The sequence below is a fragment of the Protopterus annectens genome, chromosome 13.part0 (assembly GCF_019279795.1).
Source record: "Protopterus annectens isolate FY-2018-M chromosome 13.part0, PAN1.0, whole genome shotgun sequence".
In the NCBI taxonomy this organism is placed as follows: Eukaryota; Metazoa; Chordata; order Ceratodontiformes; family Protopteridae; genus Protopterus; species Protopterus annectens.
Genome location: NC_056747.1, coordinates 1242143035 through 1242164214, shown reverse-complemented (window position 1 = coordinate 1242164214; position 21180 = coordinate 1242143035). Strand labels below are relative to the sequence as shown.

Genomic DNA, 21180 nt, shown 5'->3' with positions numbered 1-21180 from the left:
AAAATAATTTTTTTCATTGACTTGCAATGGCTTGTCATTTACTTCTTTATTCAGCATAACTGATTTTCAGATTTCTGGGTTTCAGTCCTACATTTAAGTAACGTGAAGTACATATGCTGTTGAATCCACTTTTTTATGAGAGGAAGTTCTGTTGTAATAGTGCAGAGGGAATGTGTCCTAGTGGTTGTGGTTCTACACTGTCTGGCAATTTTTTTTGTTAATTCCATTAAAAACATCTGCGTGGAGTTTTCTGTTTTGTCAGGGGATTGGTACACCATTGCCAGGTCTCTACCGAACACCATAGCCACATAAAGTAATGCAGGATATATTGAGGTGGATTCCAAAAGACACTGGGCACTGGGACAAGATTCTAACAGATCAGGATCAGTGCTGTGAAAGAGCTTCCTCTGAGGCATGAGGCAACCTTGGTCTGGCAACAGACACCCCCCCATACAGATTTGCAATTTGGGGGAGCACACTCAAAGAACTCTGTTCAAACAAGTCACATTATTCAAAAATCCCAGGCTATGGCTACTTTGTAAAGGAGTTAGAGTTATGCTGCAAACCTTTTTCATAATGAGATTCCATTACATACTATGTTAATTGGTCACATTATGCATTTAGGCCACAGTCTGATGTTAGCTTATATGGTTGTGTACCTTATATGGGGGGGCAGGTCCTTATAGAAAACCAAATGGCTGGGCAGACCCATCAGTCGATGAATAGTGATTATAATGGGGGAAAAAATACCTCATTGCAAAAAATGCCTAAGGGATGTCAAATTGCAAAGTAACTATTGAAAGTAGCCATGGACTCTAATGAAAAAAAAAGAGTGAAACAAACATAAACATGGCAACAACAGGAGGAATACTATTAAAGAACAGGAGGAAACGGTATGCTGAGTGAGAAAATAACATAAACAGAGAAGACTATAGACACTGAAGTACTCAAAACACTCTCTTCTAATTTGTTTGAGTTTTTTGAGTATAATGAACCAAGCAAGCAGATCTTGGTCAACCTCTTATCTGGCTGGGGCTATGGATCACACCTGATATTTCAGGTTTGAAATGCCAATTTATACTTGGCACAAGAAATGTGAAAGCATTTCCTGCGATTTTTATGTTATCAATATTAGAGGTAATGCCTCCTGTAACAGCTAGCATGATTTCTCATTTGTTTGTGTCTTTCGGCTTTTCCCATTTAGGGGTCGCCACAGCGGAACTCCAGTCTGCTAATGATCGGCAGTAGAGTTTTACGTGCTGGCTTGCCGGGCCTAACGCACAACCTTCAACGAAGGAATGCCTGTTCATGCATGTCGACACACAGAAGACGCTCTAACTGAGAATCAAACGGGCAACGTCTAACTGTGAGGCGGCAACGCTACCACAGCACCACCACCGCAGTAGCATGATTTCTCATTTACATATGTGAAATGATGTACTTTGGTAGCCACCTTTCAGAACAAAGCTTTACCCCAAACAAAAACTGTTTTGGAACCCAGTCCACTGCTAGCACCTTTCTTCCCTCAGTGAAGCTTCACTGCTTTGGAGGAGGATGTCAGGAAGGGCAGCTGCATGCCTTTGTATACAGACACCACCTGGTGGCTAAAGATATTAGTCAAGCAGTGCCATCTGATATTTTATGGTCAAGACGGTGTCAGCTGGTGGCATTGCCAAAACATGTTACCTTTTTATTTTTATTTTTCATTTTTACCATTATTATCACCACTATTCTTGTAATTGTTTTCTATTTTTATGTTATTTTTCTTTTCTGGTATTTGTGAAACAGATTAGCAAGGAGGAAGTAAGGACAGCTATGAAGAGAATAGGTTCATAGGTTCATAGGTAGGTACTAGGCTATCTGCCCGAAGGCATTTATAAGCCTAGCCAGAATGTGTTGGCTTTTGCCACCCCCTTAGATTAGTTACCTGTGCCTCTGTCCAGCAGAGCCATTGAAGTGATCCCTGGGGTAAACCTTCTGTTTCCCATCCACTCGTCAAGGTTTCTCTTGAAGAGGGTTAGCGAGGAGCTCTGCCTAATGTAGATTGGAATCTTGTTCCAGAGCGTGGGAAGTCCCTGGGACAGGAATCTATCCCTGCAGTGTATCCTATTTATTGTTGTGGTGAGGTTTAGATCCCTGGAGCGTGTGGCTCGAGGGGATATGGTTTTCTTTAGGTGGAGCATGTCCATCAATTCTGGGTTGGACATGGCCTTCTTTGCCAGGCAGAGATCACCTCTGAGTAGGCGGTATGCAACCGAGTACAGCTGGAGTTTCTTCAGTCGAGCTGCATAGGGCATCTGCTTGAGTCCAGTGATCCTCCTGGTGAGGTACTCCTGTGGTCTTTCCAGTTGTTGCAGGTGTCTTGGAAGGTACATGCCAAATGGGGCATTGTACTCTATGATGGGTCTGATGAGTGATGCGTAGAGGGGCCCAATGACCTCTTTCGATCTGGATGCAAACCCTTTTGTGATTAGGTGGGCCACATAGAAGGATTTCCTAACCACTTTGGCAATGTGATTATCAAAGGAAAGGTTACTATCTACTTGGGTCCCCAGAACCCTTATTATGTCTTCCGTATTTAGGGGGCTACCACCTATGTGTTAGTTTGTGGGTACTTTGATTTTTCCAAAGGGGGTGATTATGCATTTTTTTGGCATTTAGCTGGAGGCTGCCATAGTTTTGATGCCAGGTATCTGTCTCAGTGAGACCCTTTTGGAGGATGTCTGTGTCAGCTGGAGAGTCAATTATAACCCCTAGTTTGCAGTTGTCTGCGAACTTGGTCAGCCATAGTCCTCCTGTGCTTGCCTGTACCTCTGAGAAGTATATTCTGAACAGGAGGGGTCCTAGGACTGAGCCCTGAGGAATGCCACTTGTAACCGGTTTAGAGTCAGAAGAATGAAGAATGGAAAGGCTGTTGGCCCAGATGACATACCAGTGGAAGTATGGAGGTGCTTAGGAGAAATGGCAGTGGAGTTTTTAACCAGATTCTTTAACAAAATCTTGGAAAGTCAGAGGATGTCTGAGGAGAGGAGAAAAAGTGTTTTGGTACCTATCTTTAAGAATAAGGGTGATATGCAGAGCTGTAGTAACTACAGAGGGATAAAACTGATCAGTCACAGCTTGAAGTTATGGAAAAGAGTAGTGGAAGCTAGGTTAAGAAGGGAGGTGATGATTAGTGATCATGCCGGGAAGCAGCACTACAGATGTGATGTTTAATCTGAGAATGTTGATGGAGAAATATAGAGAAGATCAGAAGGAGTTGCATTGTTTATTTTGGACTTAGAGAAAGCATATGACAGGGTGCCTAGACAGGAGTTGTGGTATTGTATGAGGAAGTCGAGTGTGGCAGAGAAGTATGTAAGAGTGGTACAGAATATGCATGAGGGTAGTGTGACAGTGGTTTGGTCTGCAGTGGGAGTGATGGATGCATTTAAGGTGGATGTGGGATTACATCAAGAATCAGCTCTGAGCCCTTTCTTATTTGCAGTGGTGATGGACTGGTTGACAGATGAGATCAGACAGGAGGCCCCGTGGACTATAATGTTTGCAGATGACATTGTGATCTGTAGTGAGATTAGGGACCAGGTTGAGGAGACCATGGAGAGGTGGAGATATGCTCTAGAGAGGAGAGGAATGAAGGTCAGCAGGACTAAGACACAATATATGCATGTGAATGAGAGTGAGGATAGAGGAATAGTGAGGATGCAGAGAGTAGAGTTGATGAAGGTGGATGAGTTTTACTTGGGATCAACAGTTCAGAGTAATGGTGAGTGTGGAAGAGAGGTGAAGAAGAGAGCACAGACAGGATGGAATGGGTGGACAAGAGTGCCAAGAGTGATTTGTGACAGATGGGTACCAGTAAGAGTGAAAGGGAAGGTCTACAAGAGGGTAGCGAGATCAGATATGTTATATGGGTTGGAGGTGGGGGCATTAACAAAAAGGCAAGACGTGGCAGAGTTAAAGATGTTAAGATTTGCACTGGGTGTGACGAGGATGGACAGGATTAGGAATCAGTATATTAGAGGGTCAGCTCAGGTTGGACGGTTTGGAGACAAAGCCAGCGAGGTAAGGTTGCATTGGTTTGGACATGTGCTGAGGAGGGATGCTGGGTACATTGGGAAAAGGATGCTAAGGATGGAGCTGCCAGGTAAGAGGAAAAGTGGAAGGCCTAAGATAAGATGTATGGATGTGGTGAGAGAGGACATGCAGGTGGTTGGTGTGACAGACCAAGATGCAGAGGACAGGAAGAAATGGAAACAGATGATCTGCTGTGGTGAGCCCTAATGGGAGTAGCTGAAAGAGAAGAGAGAGAGGATTTGAAGCCGAACTGGATATTTTGCTTTGACTGACTTTGAAATTGTTAGGCAAGGATTTTAAAACTCTTTGCACCTGTTTTTTTTCTCTCCTGCAGCACAGCTACAGTTTTAAAACATTTAACAATTTTTCCTCTTGTTGTGCTCAGTATGATGCTGATACAATGATTTTGAGTGTCTCTATCTTTCATTTTATTGGACAATCTTATGTTTACAATTTTTTATCGATATTGTCCATTTTAGCAAAACCATTTGACAGCAAAGTTCAGTGACAGTTTTCAGCAACAGTTTCAAAAGTGAGGACCAGTGTTTGACTTAAGCCCCTAAATATAGAGAAATACCTGTGTATATAAGGACTCACTCCAAGACACTATAGATGAAGGTTTTACAGTAATGATTCACAAAATAATTATACAGTACCAAAAATCCTTAAACTGATACAAGCACTCAACTCTCCTTGTTAATAAGGAGAAATTAATCGTAGGCACTAAACAGCCTTTAATTGCAAAGTACCTTGCAAAGGTAAGGGAAAACAGCTCTTGTACTTTACAAAAAAGCACCTAAACAGGCATGTCCAAGGGTCAGCTTCCAGTGATTTCTCCTGTCCACCTGGTGAATCTGGGTATACTGGGGCAATGTAGCAACTGCCTCATGTACACAGACAACCCTCTCCTCCTACCACCCAACACTACAACTTGCGAGAGATGCACTTACATAGCCAAACTGGAAGCAAAGCTCTCTCCAGCCAAGATTGTGCTACACAGTCAAGAGGAGAAGGTTAACACCTGCACTAAACCTCAGGCAACACATAGCCCTTCAAAACCCACACCATCAACACCCACACATAGCAACACTAAACCCACATATGCGGAGGCCCTTAACATTAACCTGCCCAAGCAACAAGGACCTCCAAAGCTGAAACGCAAACAAACACCAGTCACAACCAAAGTGACACATAGTTCCCAACACCAGTGTGCCACCCAACAACAGCCCCTAAGGCAAGACAACGTACCCAACACTTTAGTTATAGGTGACTCTATAGTCAGGCATACTGATGTCCCACCCACCAGGCTGAACAAAGAGAAAATTACAGTCAGCTGCCTGTCGGGTGCCAGGATCCACTACATAATGCATGCACTCAAGTCACTCCACAACAAGTACAAATATGACCCTCTCATTGTCCGTGTTGGAGTGAATGACTTGAGACGTACCTCCCTGGACTACATGAAAAGAGACATGGAAGCGCTCTTGGATCATGTGGCCCAGGCAGGTATGACTCTAGTCCTGAGTAGCATCCTGCCTTCACCCAGAATGATACCACAGTATAAGGACAAAATGATTGACTTCGACAATTGGCTAAGCTTCTGGTGTCATTCAAAGGAGATCCAGTATCTGTCTGCCTGGGATGACATGATTGACAAACCACGATGCTTTGCCAGAGATGGTCTGCACCTGTCACTCCTGGGATTCAGATTACTGGCTAAAGCCCTTGCCATCCCTATAGTGCCTTTTTAGGCAAGGTTCAAAGGACAAAATCACCACTGTAACAGATACAAGCATGCAAAATCTGAAGGTAATGCTACTCAATACTAGAAGTCTAAACCTCAAAATGCACTCTCTTGAGGCACTCCTAAAAATGGAGAACATTGATATCTGTGCGGTAACTGAGACCTGGTTCAAGGCTCCAGAGAGCACCCCTGGAATACCAGGCTACAACTCTTACCACACTTTTCGGCCACCAAACCAAGACCGAAACACTAAAGGTGGAGGAGTGTCCATATTCACTAAGGATATTCACACCTCCAGGCTAATTGCCCAACACAATGCATTTGAAATTCTCCAGGTGCAACTAACACTAGATAAGACTGCAATCCAAACTGTAGCTTGCTACAGATCCCCCACCATGCCCCAAGATTCTCACTACACCTTTCTAAACATAATGGAAATTTGTAAGATACAACCAAACACCCTAATACTGGGTGATTTCAACTACCCTGCCATTAACTGGGAAAACTACTCCGGTACCAACAACTTTTCTAAATGGTTCTTGGAATTCATAAATTCCAATGCCCTGGATCAACTAATCCATTGTCCCACCAGGGGCACCAATATCCTAGACCTGGTCATTACCAACATGGGAGATAGAAGCTCCACACCAGTGGTAACCCCCTCATTGGTCAGGTCTGACCATAAGCAAATCACCCTTGACATCCACATCCCACCCCACCCCCCAGTAAGGAAACCTCCGTAAAAAACTTCTCCAAAGCCAACTTCATGCTACTCAAGTCTGAAGTGACAAACTTCATGTCATGACACCCATGCAGACAGGAGCTGAAAGTTCAACTGCTGAATCCTGCCCTAAGGCACTGTACAAGCATATCCACTCGTGCATGAATCGTGCCATCCCAAATAGAACAAAGACGCTCTCCTCCAAAAAAAGGAAGCCAATCTGGTGGTCCCCTGCTGTAAACAAACCATACAACCAAAGAAAGAAACTGTTGCAGAAAAGAGAAAAATCCCAGGATGCAAAAAACTCCCTTACCAGCCTCAGTAAGAACCTGAGATCCCTTATAAAATACTCCAAAGCTAGTTATGAAAGTAAAATTGCCAAAGATTCCAAAGATAACGACAAGGCATTCTATAGTTATGTCAAGAATCTAAATGGCAATGCTTAGATATGCTCTGAGCTACAACAGAATGGCATTAAAAATACTGATCCCAAGGATATTGCCAATATCCTGGCAGATCGATTTAGTGCCAACTTCACCCTCTCTCACCCCCTAAAGGGCCCATCTCAATACCAAAAGATTGCCAAATTCCGGTAATCATGGCCACACAGGTAGAAACCGCACTCTCCACAGCTAAGAATACAGCACTCATGGGACCAGATGACATCCCGGGCTGTGTACTACATGAGCTACAAAATGAACTGGCACCTCACCTAAGTGTCATGTTTAATCATAGCCTCACCTCAGGCTTTGTGCCCACTGAGTGATGCACAGCTACAGTTATCCCACTCCACAAGGGGGATCCACCTTGGATCCTGGGAACTGCCGTCCCATCAGTCTGACGAGCCTGATCTGCAAGGGCATGGAACGCATTATTATGGAACTTATAAACAAAGACATTGGCAACCTTCAAACACTGGACCCCACCCAGTTTGGGGTTGTGAAGGGCCGATCTTGTCTTCTGAACATGATTGACTTCTTCAAATCAGTATCCAGAGCTGTGGACAAGGGTAAGGCAGTCCTCACAGCCTATCTGGACCTCACCAAGGTCCATGACACCATCCCCCACTCTGGAATCATAGATAAACTTACTAAGCTGGGCATAAATCCCTACGTCACTCGATGGGTTGCCAACTGGCGTACTGACAGAAACCAGATTGTAAAAGTAGCCGACTCCAAATCCAGCTCCTGACAAGTGACAAGTGGAGTACCTCAGGATTTAGTCCTGGGACTGCTCTTGTTTGGCACCTACTTCTCTGAAGTACAGGCCAACACTAAGGGACTCTGGCTAACAAAGTTTGCAGATGACTGCAAACTGGGAGCCATTATTGAATCCCCAAATGATGTGGCTATTCTACAAAAGGGCCTTACAGAAACAGATGCTTGCTGCCAGAGTCATGGGCTCAAGCTTAATGCCAAGAAATGTATAGATATCCCCTTTGGGAAAAGCCATGTACCCATGAATTACCGCATAGGTGGCAGTACACTAAACACCGAAAGTGTGATGACAGACTTAGGGACACAGGTGGACAGTGGTCTCACCTTCGATAACCACATCATCACAACAGTCAGGAAATCCTTCTATGTGGCACACCTCATCACTAAGGGCTTTTCATTCAGAAAAAAGAGGTCATTGTCCCACTGTACTCATCCCTCATTAGACCCATTATAGAGTACAATGCCCCATTTGGTATGTACCTCACAAGACATCTGCAACAGCTGGAAAGGCTGCAGAAATACCTCACTAAAAGAATCACAGGCCTCAAGCAGATGCCCTATGCTGACCGTCTAAAAATCTCCAGCTATACTCTGTGGCATATTATCTACTCAGAGGCGATCTCTGCTTAACATACAAGGCTATACATAATTGTTCTGGTTCATAGATTAGTACTAGGCTAACTGCCCTTGTGGGCCATTTCACACCTATCCAATTACCCCATGTGAGAATCAAACCTTGCACTTTGTATCTATAAGGTAAACACCTTAACCATTATGCCATCCTCAAACCCTGAGCTGTTGGATATGCTCCACTTAAAGAAATCCCAATCCCTCAGAGCCACATGCTCCAGGGATCTAAACCTTGTCATCACAATGAACAAAACCTGCTGGAGGGATAGGTTCCTGACCCAGCGACTCCCCATTCCCTGGAATAGACTGCCCGTACATGTCAAGCAGAGCGCCTTCTTGGTGCTCTTCAAAAGGAACCTTGACAATTGGATGGGAGAAAGGAAATTCACTCCGGGGATCACGTCAGTCACCCTGCTAGATAGGGGTCCAGGGAAGTAAATATTGTGGGAAGAAATATCCAGGGTTATGGTTAGGCTTGTATAGGCCCTAGGGCTGATAGCCTAGTACCAACCTATGAACCTACGAAAACAGGTCCTACTCAGGCTTCAGGCCATTCTTGTAAGTCAAACTTAAACTTATAATTCACAACAAAGCAAAATTATCTAACAAATTGGTCTGTACCAGTCTCTTGTCTCTCAAACATGGATACCATTTCTTGAATACTCTTCCCTTCTGCAATGTTCTGCGTCTCTAGCCATTGAAGATTTTCTAGTTTCAATGAGTTTTGGATTTTATGCAAGGTTCATAGCTTCAGTTGTTGTCAGAAAGTGATGGGCTTATGTATGGCACCATATGCTGTGATTCTGTACTGTTGAATCTTAGACACATATATTCAACTGAAAAATCAAGCTGGGTTTAAATCTACAGTTATATATCACCAGTTTATTTACTGACTGCTCTGTACTGCCTTAGTTTTACAAACTCTGTGGGCAGAGATTGTTTGAATGGAACATTAAAGCTGATTCACTGTCTTCATTTAAATAAACTGTAGTTCTAGGCTTGTGACTCAACATTTTCACTCAGTACAAAATCATATACTTCATCTCCCATTTTATTTATTTATGAATTATAATTTATGTATGTACTAATGCATTTCTTCTTCTCTTATTTAATTTATATCCCTGACTTGAATTTCTTTACTTATTGTATCGTTTTTAATTAAACTGTTGTGTGTACATTGCTTAAGCTCATAAACACTTTAATAAAGGTAAGACTGAAATTGAAAGGGCATTAGTACAAGAAACTATATTTCAGTTGGCTAAGATTTATTTTATTTATTTATTTATTTCTACTTTTGTTGACTGGGTTAGTTCTGCTAGACCAGTGGTCTCTTTTTAGGGGAGATGATAAAAGTAAGAAGGCAGGGGTCTGTTGGTCAACAGAAGGTGTTGCTGGGCAGAAGAATGAATTACCCTTTTCCACACCAGAATGGACCAGACATTGAACATTTCAGTGTCGGAGCACCATCACTCCTGATAATGCAGAAGGCCTTGAAATCAATGAGAAATAAATGCATCAAATAAACTTTTCTACTTTGCCGTTAAGATAGCAGCAGGGTCTTCTATTCAGGCACCACTAGTGGCCACAGGGAGTAGTGAAACAAGCATCTCCTGAAGCATGTAAAACATAGTAGTGTCTTTTCAAGATAATTTGTTGTCACTCAGTCTGTATTTTTAGAGTAATTCTTACACTTTGGTGAAGGGAATCATTAATGTGGCAGGGAAGTATCTAGAAGAGAAACTTTCGGATGATCGGAAGGAATGTGAACCAGAGTGAAATAGAATCACAGGACCAAGCCTCAATAATGGACATATCTCTGCCAGTGACAGTCTTTCTATTATCATCACAGATTACAAAGACCCGTAAACATACCCATGTAGAAACAGGTTGTCATCTAGGGGCTGTCATACAACCACCTTCAAGAGTTATAAGAGATGATGGCCTGCACTACAAGAAGTAAAGAGTCTGATACTGAAAACAAACTGAAGCAATGGTCTCTGCTAGTTTTTGCCCAATGAAAGAGGCTAGAGAAAGAGAGAGACTTGGAGACTTTTCTAGACCCCCAGACAGCCAATAACAGTTACTGGATCCTGTGATTACCTAAAAGTATGATGATAAGGTGTCACAAAACTTTAGATATGAAACATTCTCAGCTATTAACATTTCTGCAGAGCTTGGTCTAAGTGTCTCACAAAACCATAAGTTAAGTAAGCTGCATACAAACACATTTTTATTAACATATAACAGCCAACATAAAATCCTGTATGTTCAATCTGCTGACCAAGGGAAATGTCTATTACAAAATATATAAAGAACATTACAGATTACATTGGACACTTGATCCAGAATATGACAAGAAAGAGGATGAGGAAGATTTTTACTTAATCATTTTATTCATAGGTTCATAGGTTCATAGATTAGTACTAGGCTAACTGCCCTTGTGAGCCATTTTAAGCCTAGCCAGTTACCTCATGTGAGAATCAATCCCTGCTCCTTGTGTGTATAAGGTAAACATCTTAACCGTTATGCCAACCTCCCACCCCAAACTGTTGATGGTTCATAGGTTCATAGATTAGTACTAAGCTAACTGCCCTTGCAAACCGTTTCAAGCCTAGCCAATTATCCCTTGTGAGACTCAAGCCCTGCACCTTGTGTTTGTAAGGCAAACACCTTAACCATTAGGACACCCTCCCACTTGTTCCCTCTGCCAGTTGAACACGAGCCCCATCCCATCCAATCAGCTCATTCGTTTCCCATCACTAAGGCAAGAGTTGAATTATACGGGCCATCATTCAGACAGCCATCCAGGGTGGTTTGGATTTATATTTATTTGTTTATTTCTTTTAATTTTGTGGCCCTGTACCTTGTGCATGCTTGGCAAAGCACTGTGCAGGGGATGTGCAATGGGCTGATCGTGAAGGATATCTTGCCTCCTTCACAAGGCGCATTTTCTTCAAGCAGTTCTTTCTGTCATCTCCAGATAATGGAAGGTGATTTCCCTAGTCTTCATCAGGGAAATCTCAACTTCCTCCTGGGCTTTCAAGGGTCCATAACTATCTACATATCCCCCAAGAGAAGCAGATGTACCACACAACTTTACTCTTCCATTTCTCTGCCTGTCTCTTCCAGTTCCAGAGCTGTTACTCCAATACTGATCACCTGGGACAGAGTCATGGTTCCATCCCTCTATGCCGCAGAGCTAGGTTTATTTAATCATTTGTTAACCATCTAACTTGAACCCTATAGATCCATTTCAGCTACAATGGCAAAGGTAAATATAGTATTCACAGAAATTTTGAAAAGTAAATTAACCATCATGCCTATGGAAGGAGACCAGAGTACCTGGGAAAAAAAACTACACAGATACAAGGAAAATGTGTTAACTGCAAACAACCAGCCACCAGTATTGCGTTCTAGATCCTGTAGCTGTGACACAATGGCACACATTGCTGCATTGGTGTACTCTCATTAGGCAAAATTAACCTTAACTAAAGGTTATTAACCACTTAACCTTCATGACTCTTTCATGATAAAAAATGGATCACCTATGAATCTATCTTTTCACTTAAATCTACTTATTCACATCTCAAAAAATCATTTCTTAATACCAAGCCACGCGTTACAAAATGCATCTGTATCAAAAATAACTGTCTATCAAAAATCACCTTTAGGATTTGATCTTGCAATACGTAAACTTGTAAAGCCAGGAACCATGTGTAGTAACCCAAACCCCAAAACACAGCCCCCCCCAACTCAACTTACATTACCAAATGCCAGCAGATTAGTTCCAAAAAACTCAATATAGCATTTTTTAATATATGCAACATTAATAATAAATGCACACTTCCAGAAATATGGCTAGCAAACACACAACCTGTCTCAGAAACATGGATTAAGGACAATTTCTGCCCTTCTTTGTGTTTACAGAACAATTGCATCATGGCCTACAATCTTAGTCCTGGTACCAGGGCTGGAAGAGGAGTAATGCCCTTAGGTTAAACACGTCTCTCTTACATTATCTCCTCAACCAGTGATGAGTCAAGGGCCATATGAGTGATAGGGCCCTAGACTTGGCTTTGTGTCCTCTAATTTTGGGGGATCACACTCATCTTTACATAGCAGCAGTATACACTACCCTCCTCTATTAATTATATTCAACAAACAATGCTAAAAATGTTTTCAAAATGCTTCCCAAAACCACTGTTATCTTAGAGGAATTTAATTTTAATGATACAAGCCCCAGTGTTAAACAACTAACCAAAATGCTGCAACAAAACAATCTAAAACAATTGGTACAAAATCCCACAATACCTAATTCCTCAAACAGTAATAATGACTGCACATTACACATGCTGTTAACTAACATTAAGCACAGGTGCACTGGAACTGAGATCCAACCTAACACCTCACTGGTGATCACTGCCTTGTTTTCTAAACACAGTCCTTCAAAACACTAATAGTACTACATCAGATAATAATTGAGGAAAGGCTCTTCCCACAATTCTAGATATTTGTCGTGAATCCATTGACTGGACTCCATCGTTTACATTAACAGATCCCACCCAAACACTGGAATTCTTCATCTCTACCCCAGTATAAATACAAAACTCTGTCTTCTCAAAGACTTGTAGAAGACGGAAAAAACATATTTGCCCGAGGCTCAACTCAGACATTATTAAAATAATGACAGAAAAAGACCAGCCTTGAAAATCTCGGAAACACATTCCTTCAAATAAGGAATCATACCAGGCACACCTAACCTGCAAAACAAAAAACAAAAAAAACAAAAAAACAACTAGATTAGCAACTAGTATAACTAAAGTCCAATACTTAAAACAGACTGCTAGTGTGAACAGGCCCAAACACTTTTGGAATTAAATAAAAAGGTTAACTGGAAGTATCACTGATGCTACCCCTTTCAAAAGCAACTCCACAATAAACCTTGCTAATGACTATAACAAAATCTCATATGATCCATTAAAAACTATAAATTACAGCTTCCAGAACAACAACCCTAACACTCAAAATACAGAAAGTGGCACCTAGCCTCAACTCTGTCCCTTGGCTGAATATGAGCTACTTTCTACTTCTCTGAAATAGATGACAAGGATACCAAAAAGGAATTGCAGAACATTAATTCCTCTCCATCCAGAAGTGTCTTGCTTCACTTTACATTTATTACAAATGCTGCAAATAAGATCTCCAAACTCCTCAATCATATTTTCAATCTATCTTTCCTAAGAGGGATACATCCGTCTCCTTTTAAGTACTCCATTATTATCTCTCCCTCCCAAAAGTTCCCGCTGCCAAGGATCTAAAAGACTACAAATCTATCTCTAATTTCTGTACCATTGCAAAAAATCTCAGAGAAACTGTTATATAAACAAGTGTTGAAGTACATTAACAGCTATGGCTTAATCTCAGTCTGCCTGCTTGGATTCCATAGAGCATCTATAACAGCTATGGCTTAATCTCAGTCTGCCTGCATGGATTCCATAGCACATCTGTAACAGCTATGGCTTAATTTCAGACTGCCAGCGTGGATTCTATAGTGCATCTATAACATCTATGGCTTAATCTCAGACTGCCTGCATGGATTCCATAGTGCATCTGTAACAGCTATGGCTTAATCTCAGTCTGCCTGCATGGATTCCATAGTGCATTTATAACAGCCATAGCTTAAACTCAGACTGCCTGCATGGATTTCATAGTGCATCTATAACAGCTATGGCTTAATCTCAGTCTGCCTGCATGAATTCCATAGTGCATCTATAACAGTTATGGCTTAATCTCAGACTGCCTGCATGGATTCCAAAGTGCATCTATAACAGCTATGGCTTAATATCAGACTGCCTGCATGGATTCCGTAGTGCATCTATAACAGCTATGGCTTAATCTCAGACTGCCTGCATGGATTCCATAGTGCATCTATAACAGCTATGGCTTAATCTCAGACTGCCTGCATGGATTCCATAGTGCAATTATAACAGCTATGGCTTAATCTCAGACTGCCTGCATGGATTCCGTAGTGCATCTATAACAGCTGTGGCTTAATCTCAGACTGCCTGCGTGGATTCCATAGTGCATTTATAACAGCTATGGCTTAATCTTAGACTGCCTGCATGGATTCCATAGTGCATTTATAACAGCTATGGCTTAATCTCAGACTGCCTGCGTAGATTCCGTAGTGCATCTATAACAGCTATGGCTTAATTTCAGACTGCCTGCGTGGATTCCATAATGCATTTATAACAGCTATGGCGTAATCTCAGACTGCCTGCATGGATTCCATAGTGCATTTATAACAGCTATAGCTTAATCTCAGACTGCCTGCATGGATTCTGTAGTGCATCTATAACAGCTATGGCTTAATCTCAGACTGCCTGCTTGGATTCCATAGTGCATTTATAACAGCTATGGCTTAATCTCAGACTGCCTGCATGGATTCCATAGTGCATTTATAAGAGCTATGGCTTAATCTCAGACTGCCTGCATGGATTCCATAGTACATTTATAACAGCTATGGCTTAATCTCAGACTGCCTGCATGGATTCCATAGTGCATTTACAAGAGCTATGGCTTAATCTCAGACTGCCTGCGTGGATTCCATAGTGCATTTCTAACAGCTATGGCTTCATCTCAGTCTGCCTGCATGGATTCCACAGTGCATTTATAATACTTCCACGGTAGTGTTCAATGTCACCAACAACATGTGCTGCAACATTAATAATGGTCTCATAACTGCTGGACTGTTTGTTGACATGACTAGATCATTTGAAAACGTCAGTCACAAATTGTTACTAAACAAACTAAAAAGATTTAACATTGGTGATAGTACTATTCAGTGATTTAAAAGTTACCCAGCAGATGACCCTTTCAAGTACGTTGTAACACTTATTGCTAAGACAAAGGAATCCTGAATAACGGAGTTCCAAAGGTCTTTGTTTTTGGGCCAGTTCTGTTTTCTCTGTTTATAAATGATCTCTCTAATGAGTTTCCAGCACTTGTCACACTATATGCAGATGGCATCTTACTACTTACAGCCAACAAATTCACCCAGAGCAGCAACCCCATTTACAAAAAGCTCCTCTGATCTTTGTAGTTGGCCCAGTGCAAATAAGCTTTTCATAAATCTTAACTAAAAAAATGTCATGCTATTTTCAAAACTACAAAAAAAATGTAATAGAAATCAAAATAAAGGATAACCAAAGCAATATCATCCCCAGCATTGCTGAATGCTCATACTTAGATCATACTCTAGAACCTTTACTTACATTCACTGCTCATACTGATATTATTAGTAACCATTTGAAATGCTGTGACCCACTAGAGTGAGTTCCAAAACATTGAGGTTGAATGCTGAAAAAACAAATTTACATATGTTAAGTCTGAGATGACCATTTCTCCGAATATTCCCTTTTCTCTGAGGTATGGTGATTTCGGAGTTAATATATATTAGTTTGTGGGGTGCAGTAGGGGGCTTACCACCTGTAAAAACAAAAGTAAAGGAGAAGGGCAACGTTTGAGATCTGCTGTTTTCCTGTACTTTTCATCTTTTTTTGTCCTGTCATCAGTCAGCATTTGGAAACCTTGCTGCAAGATTACACATCTTCTGTCACCTGTACCCACAGCCGCTATACCTAAACATGTGCTATTACCTAACCTTGAATACTGTCTACCAATAATAACCCTTCAGTTATCATATGACGCACAAAGAATCTAAATTACAGAAAGTAAAATGTTTAGATTTGCACTGCTAGCGAGCTCCCAAACTCATCACTGTCACTCAAAAAAAGAAGGTTTAGTGGCTCCCAGTCTGCTAGTGAGCCACTAATTTCCTCAGCTCCTTACTATTTAAGATTACGAAGCTAGGATACTGCCCCCCTCTAAGAGTAAATCTCCAGTTGAAGCAACATGTTTATTTCCTCCAGGACAGTCAAACTTGACTGTTTAACACTTATTCAATTTGTCTTTAAAAGTGCAGCAGGTAAGAAAGCCTTCGCCTTCCCAGGTACCTGCCATCTGCAATCATCTTTCATGGGAAATAAAAATTCCTGATATGCTGAATGAAAGCAATAGGTGCTCACTTACACAAGTAAACCATGTCCACTTGTTTCAGGGACAGTAGTTGAAAGGAAAATAACTACATAATAGACTTAACTATCATGCAACCAATATGTCACAATGAACTACTATTATTTCTGCAACACTGTGCACATTGCTGAAATAAGATTGCATTCTATTATTACTACATACTGTATGTCTCTATGTTACTCTCATTAATACTACAGTTTGCTTTGCAATCTCTAATATTGTATTGCATCTTTCCTATTCTTGCTAATTGCAACATTAGTAACATCAGGTGACATCTTTGCTTTAAATGCACTTACATAGTCAGACCACAGCTGAGAAGGAAGAGCTTTTTATGTAGCTCCCTTCACTACACAATTGCTTTCATAGACCATTGAGTTTATGTGCTAATTTTATCTTTCAGTGCCTTCCTCTGTAAGGTTTCCTGCCGAGTATGATTAGTAGTGACAGATAAACAATAAAAATAACAAGGTGGTCATAGAATGAAGTGGTTCTAATAACTACAACATAGACAACAATGCAGTACACTTTCTTTCCTTTTTCAGAGTATACACAAGGTGATTCATACTTTTAATTTTATAATGTCATGAGCCAAAGGAAGGGCTGAAAGTGTTCAGTGTTGCATTGCTGTTTATGTTGAAGTTATTAAAACTGCTTTGCTCTATGACCACCTTGTTGTTTTTATTATTTTTGGTTCATAGTCGTTTTTTGGGGGGGGGTTATTTAGTAGTTAAAAAGACATGACAAAAACACAGTCATAGTTTCACTGAAAGAACTGTATAGTAAAAATGTTTCGTTAGGCGTTATAATACTCATCTGAGTTTGTGAGGGAAATGTCAAGTACATTTTGCAGATGGTATGTGAGTACTGTTTAACACAAAAGCAGTGATTTCTAATGAAATATGTTACTCATATTTTCTTAGAATTCCATTTTATCCCTCAGCCCTTCTCTCTGATACATTATTTCTATTTCTCATCCCACATCAATCCATCTTGTGCATTATTTAAAAAGTTTTATTACACGCTACTTTTCCATTTGCTTCTAAACACCCTGCAACTACTAAAAGTCATGGGAAAGAATCACATCCCTCAACCAGCTTAGTAATGCAAAGCCAGATCACATCCCTTACCTCCAAGTATTTCTTCTCACAATAATCTGCAACTTTCTGCAGGTTACCATGGTTTTCCAGCAATGCATGCGTCGCAGTTGGGATCTCCTGTAACAACTTCTGTATGTCAGCCATAGTGCTTTCTTTATGACTGCATTTCCTTTATCTGAGATGTCAGCCTTAGCACGAAGGTTTTAAGTAGCCTAGCCGGGGAAGCACAGACTGCTTTTAGAACAGAAAGAGGAAGTGAATAGGTAATTTCACATATTCAGAAAGTACTGCTTTCACAAGGTGAAGTCACCACCCCTTAAATATGTATCGGAGAAAATGTTCTCTAACAACAATGTGAGTAAGTAAAAGCTGATTATTATAGGACAGAACCCTCCCCCCAAAACAAGTCAGTGGGATCATATAGAACTTTCACAGACTTACTTCAGATGAGGAAGTGAGAGAAAGATGTGGGACCAATGAAATAATGCCTTCTGACCTATTTCCACACTACATAAATCTTTTAATTCACATCAGTGCCTTTGGGTAGTAACTTATTGCTATATGCCTATAGTCTCAATATTCAGTGACAAAGATCTCAGAGTGGGGAGGGAATTTATATATGTGCTATCTCAAGGATACTGTTCTCATCTTTCCTAAACTAAACTACAAAATGTTTTCCTTTTTCATTCCAGTTTACTTACATTTTTGTATTTATTCACAACAGTGACAGAAATATCACATTGTCACATGTATAGGGCAAGGATAGGTTTAACATATTTGTTTGAGTATGGAGTCCCTCATTCTGAGAACATTGATGGAGGAGGAATGCTCAATCTGCTTTAGCTTGGTTGAGGGAATTAAGAAGATTGAGATTTGAAGCCCTTTTATTTTTTAAAGAGCTGGTATAGATTGTGATGACCATTTGCCAGGGCTACAACAATAACAGTTTACAATGGCAGTATAGTTGTGTAAGTTGCACTTACCATAACATGAAGTGGTCAGATTCATCACTGCTGCAGTAGCCTTTGGCTATTTGGGCTGTATCCTGCCCAGGATATAACAGCTATCCAATCTTCAAAAATCTCTGGCTTCCTCCCATACCAACACTCAGACAGCTGACTGCCTAGACTCGTGGAGGGAAATCATTAGTCAGAGTGCAGATAACTTCAGGATTTTCTTGCCCAAAGAGAAAGGTTTACTTGTCCTGAAACCCCCAAAAGATATTAACATATAACTTTTTTATTCCAGGTGCATACAGTACAATGGGGGCTGGAGGGTGGGTATGGTGGCTACTGCAACAGTAAGGAATTTATAAGATGTAGTGTTATGATAAGTGCAGCTTATATAACTATAGTATGCTCATCATTCTCACTGCTGTGGTAGCCTTTGGCTATTTGGATTAAGTACCAAAGCTTATCCAACCTAGGTGGAGGAAAGTGGGAGGGTGGCGTAATGGTTAAGGTGTTTACCTTAGAAACGCAAGGTGCAGGGTTTGATTCTCACAGGGGGTAATTGGCTAGGCTTAAAGTAGTCCATGAGGGCAGTTAGCCTAGTAATAATCTATGAATCTATAAAAAAAAAAGAGTTAAGGGTCTAGGAACCCCAGGAGCATGATCCTAGCAAAACCAGATCGGGACCTGGATAAGGAATCTAGTATGTAATGCTTTGTAAAAGTATATACAGAAGACCATGCAGTTGCCTCTAGTATGCTTCTACACTTCACCCCTTTCCGATATGTTGTCACAGAAAACAAGGCTCTACCAGAATGTGCCTTATTCCTGCCTGAAAATGTTTCTCCATGGTGGGAATAACAAGAAAATATCTAGTAAGGAACAACTGACTGAAATTATCCAAAGCAACACAGGTTGACCTTGTACAAGAAATTCCACAACTGTATAGCCTTCCTAAAGCATTGACAAGATAATATTCAAGTTGCAAATACATGACCAAACTGTAATGTTATTTATTCACCCCATCATTCAAATTCTGAAAGAAATGAGGGAGCTAGATGGCTAGATTTAAGACACACTCGGAAAGTAGTAAGGGCATATATGGGTGATCTTTTCCACATATAAATCTATATACATGGAAAACCAAAATGGTTAACCCACCATGAATATTTGCAACCCAGATAATCTCTTGTAGATGTCAGAATAATAAACCAGTTTTCTACCCCCCCCCCCAACAAAAAAGAACCAAAACCAGCCAGAATAGCTGGCTTTTCCACCAAAAAGTAAAGATTCCAATAAGTGCCAGCTGAATAACAGGCAACCTTGCATATCAACAGGAAAAAGCTCTTTTTAGAACAGTTTGAGCAAAGTCTGAAATGAAGAGGAGGATCCATGGGCAGACATGCTGAAATTACTAGCTCATGCAAATGCTTGATAACCAGATATATTAATTTTGGGTATGGTCTGGGTTATAGGTGAGACACCAACTAGAATATCTCCACTGGTTAATGTAACATTTCCTAGTAGTATGATTTCTTGCCTCCTTTACTAACTGCTGCACATCTTCATGGAAAAAGTGCCAAAAAGGTATTAGAATTGAATCATCCAGGCAATCAGTTGAAGTTATTTGATACTGGGATGCATTGAGCTCCCCCTGTCTTGTGTGAGTAGATCCAATATGTGAGGAAGCTTGCAGTAATTATCCTTGGCCAATTCCATAAGAAGGAAGAACTAGTGTTGTCTGGGCCAGAAGGGGTCACTACAGTAGTTTTTTGGAGGGTCCTTCCAAATCTTTAGAATGAATCTGGGTATCAGTGGAAAGAATGGAAATGCATACAGAAATATTCCTGACCATGCGAATTAAAATACAACTGTTTTCCAGACCTGCCTGTAAGGAGTCCTGGTACAGAATTTACTTTGTTGTCAGTTTTAAAAGGACTGTATCCATTCCTGGTAAGACCCCCTCATTTAATTTCCATTAGAGAGTGTCTGTGCTTGCCCTAGTCAGCTTGTCTGACATTACATTTTGCTCTGGTGGTATGTAAGCTGCTTGAAGGGTTATACCATGCTGTACAGATAACTCCCAAGCCATCATACCCAGTCTAAACATGGTATAATTCTTAATGTCCCCACTTGGTGTCCCCTGTTGTTTACATACCACATCACTGTAGTATTGTTGGTAATCTGCAGTGGTAGTCCCGGTTACCATAGGCCATGAAGAGATTCTATGGCATGGATCTCAGCTAGCGTCTCTTTGACATTTATGTGCTTTGGCCTGTCTGAACTATCCCACAGGCCTTGTAGATTTACTTCCATAGAAATTGCTCCCAAATCAAAAACTGAGGCATCTTATTGCCTCCACAAATACAGTTCTTTCTTGATAATGCCCCAAACTGGAATATGCAAAGCCCAGAGAATGAAAATGTCCGGTCCTCATTTTTTTAACATTGAGTTTTTCTCATGTATAACCTAGCAAGAGGAATTATGAGAATCATGGAAGCAATGAACCCTAGAATCCTGAGGTATTCTCTAGCTGAAGTCTCAAGACTGAAAAGAGAAGATCAGGAACGTTCCCAGATACAAATTTGCCTTTTCTTGCATTAGGAATGCATTTGAAGAGATGTATCTAGAAGGCACTGTAAAAGCAAAA

General features: G+C 40.9%; 1 protein-coding gene across 2 annotated transcripts in view; it reads right to left on the bottom strand.

Moving 5' to 3' along the window:
• The window catches only part of LOC122788230 (abl interactor 1-like), a 276722-nt gene extending 258842 nt beyond the window's left edge, over positions 1 to 17880 (bottom strand). The window contains exon 1 of one of the 2 annotated variants that reach the window (XM_044055264.1): positions 17611 to 17880. In XM_044055264.1, coding sequence (XP_043911199.1) covers positions 17611 to 17724 — 114 coding nt within the window. In that variant the 5' untranslated portion in view covers positions 17725 to 17880. The remainder of the gene's footprint in view (positions 1 to 17610) is intronic. The other variant, XM_044055263.1, reaches the window with a different exon arrangement.
• Positions 17881 to 21180: the final 3300 nt, after the last annotated feature.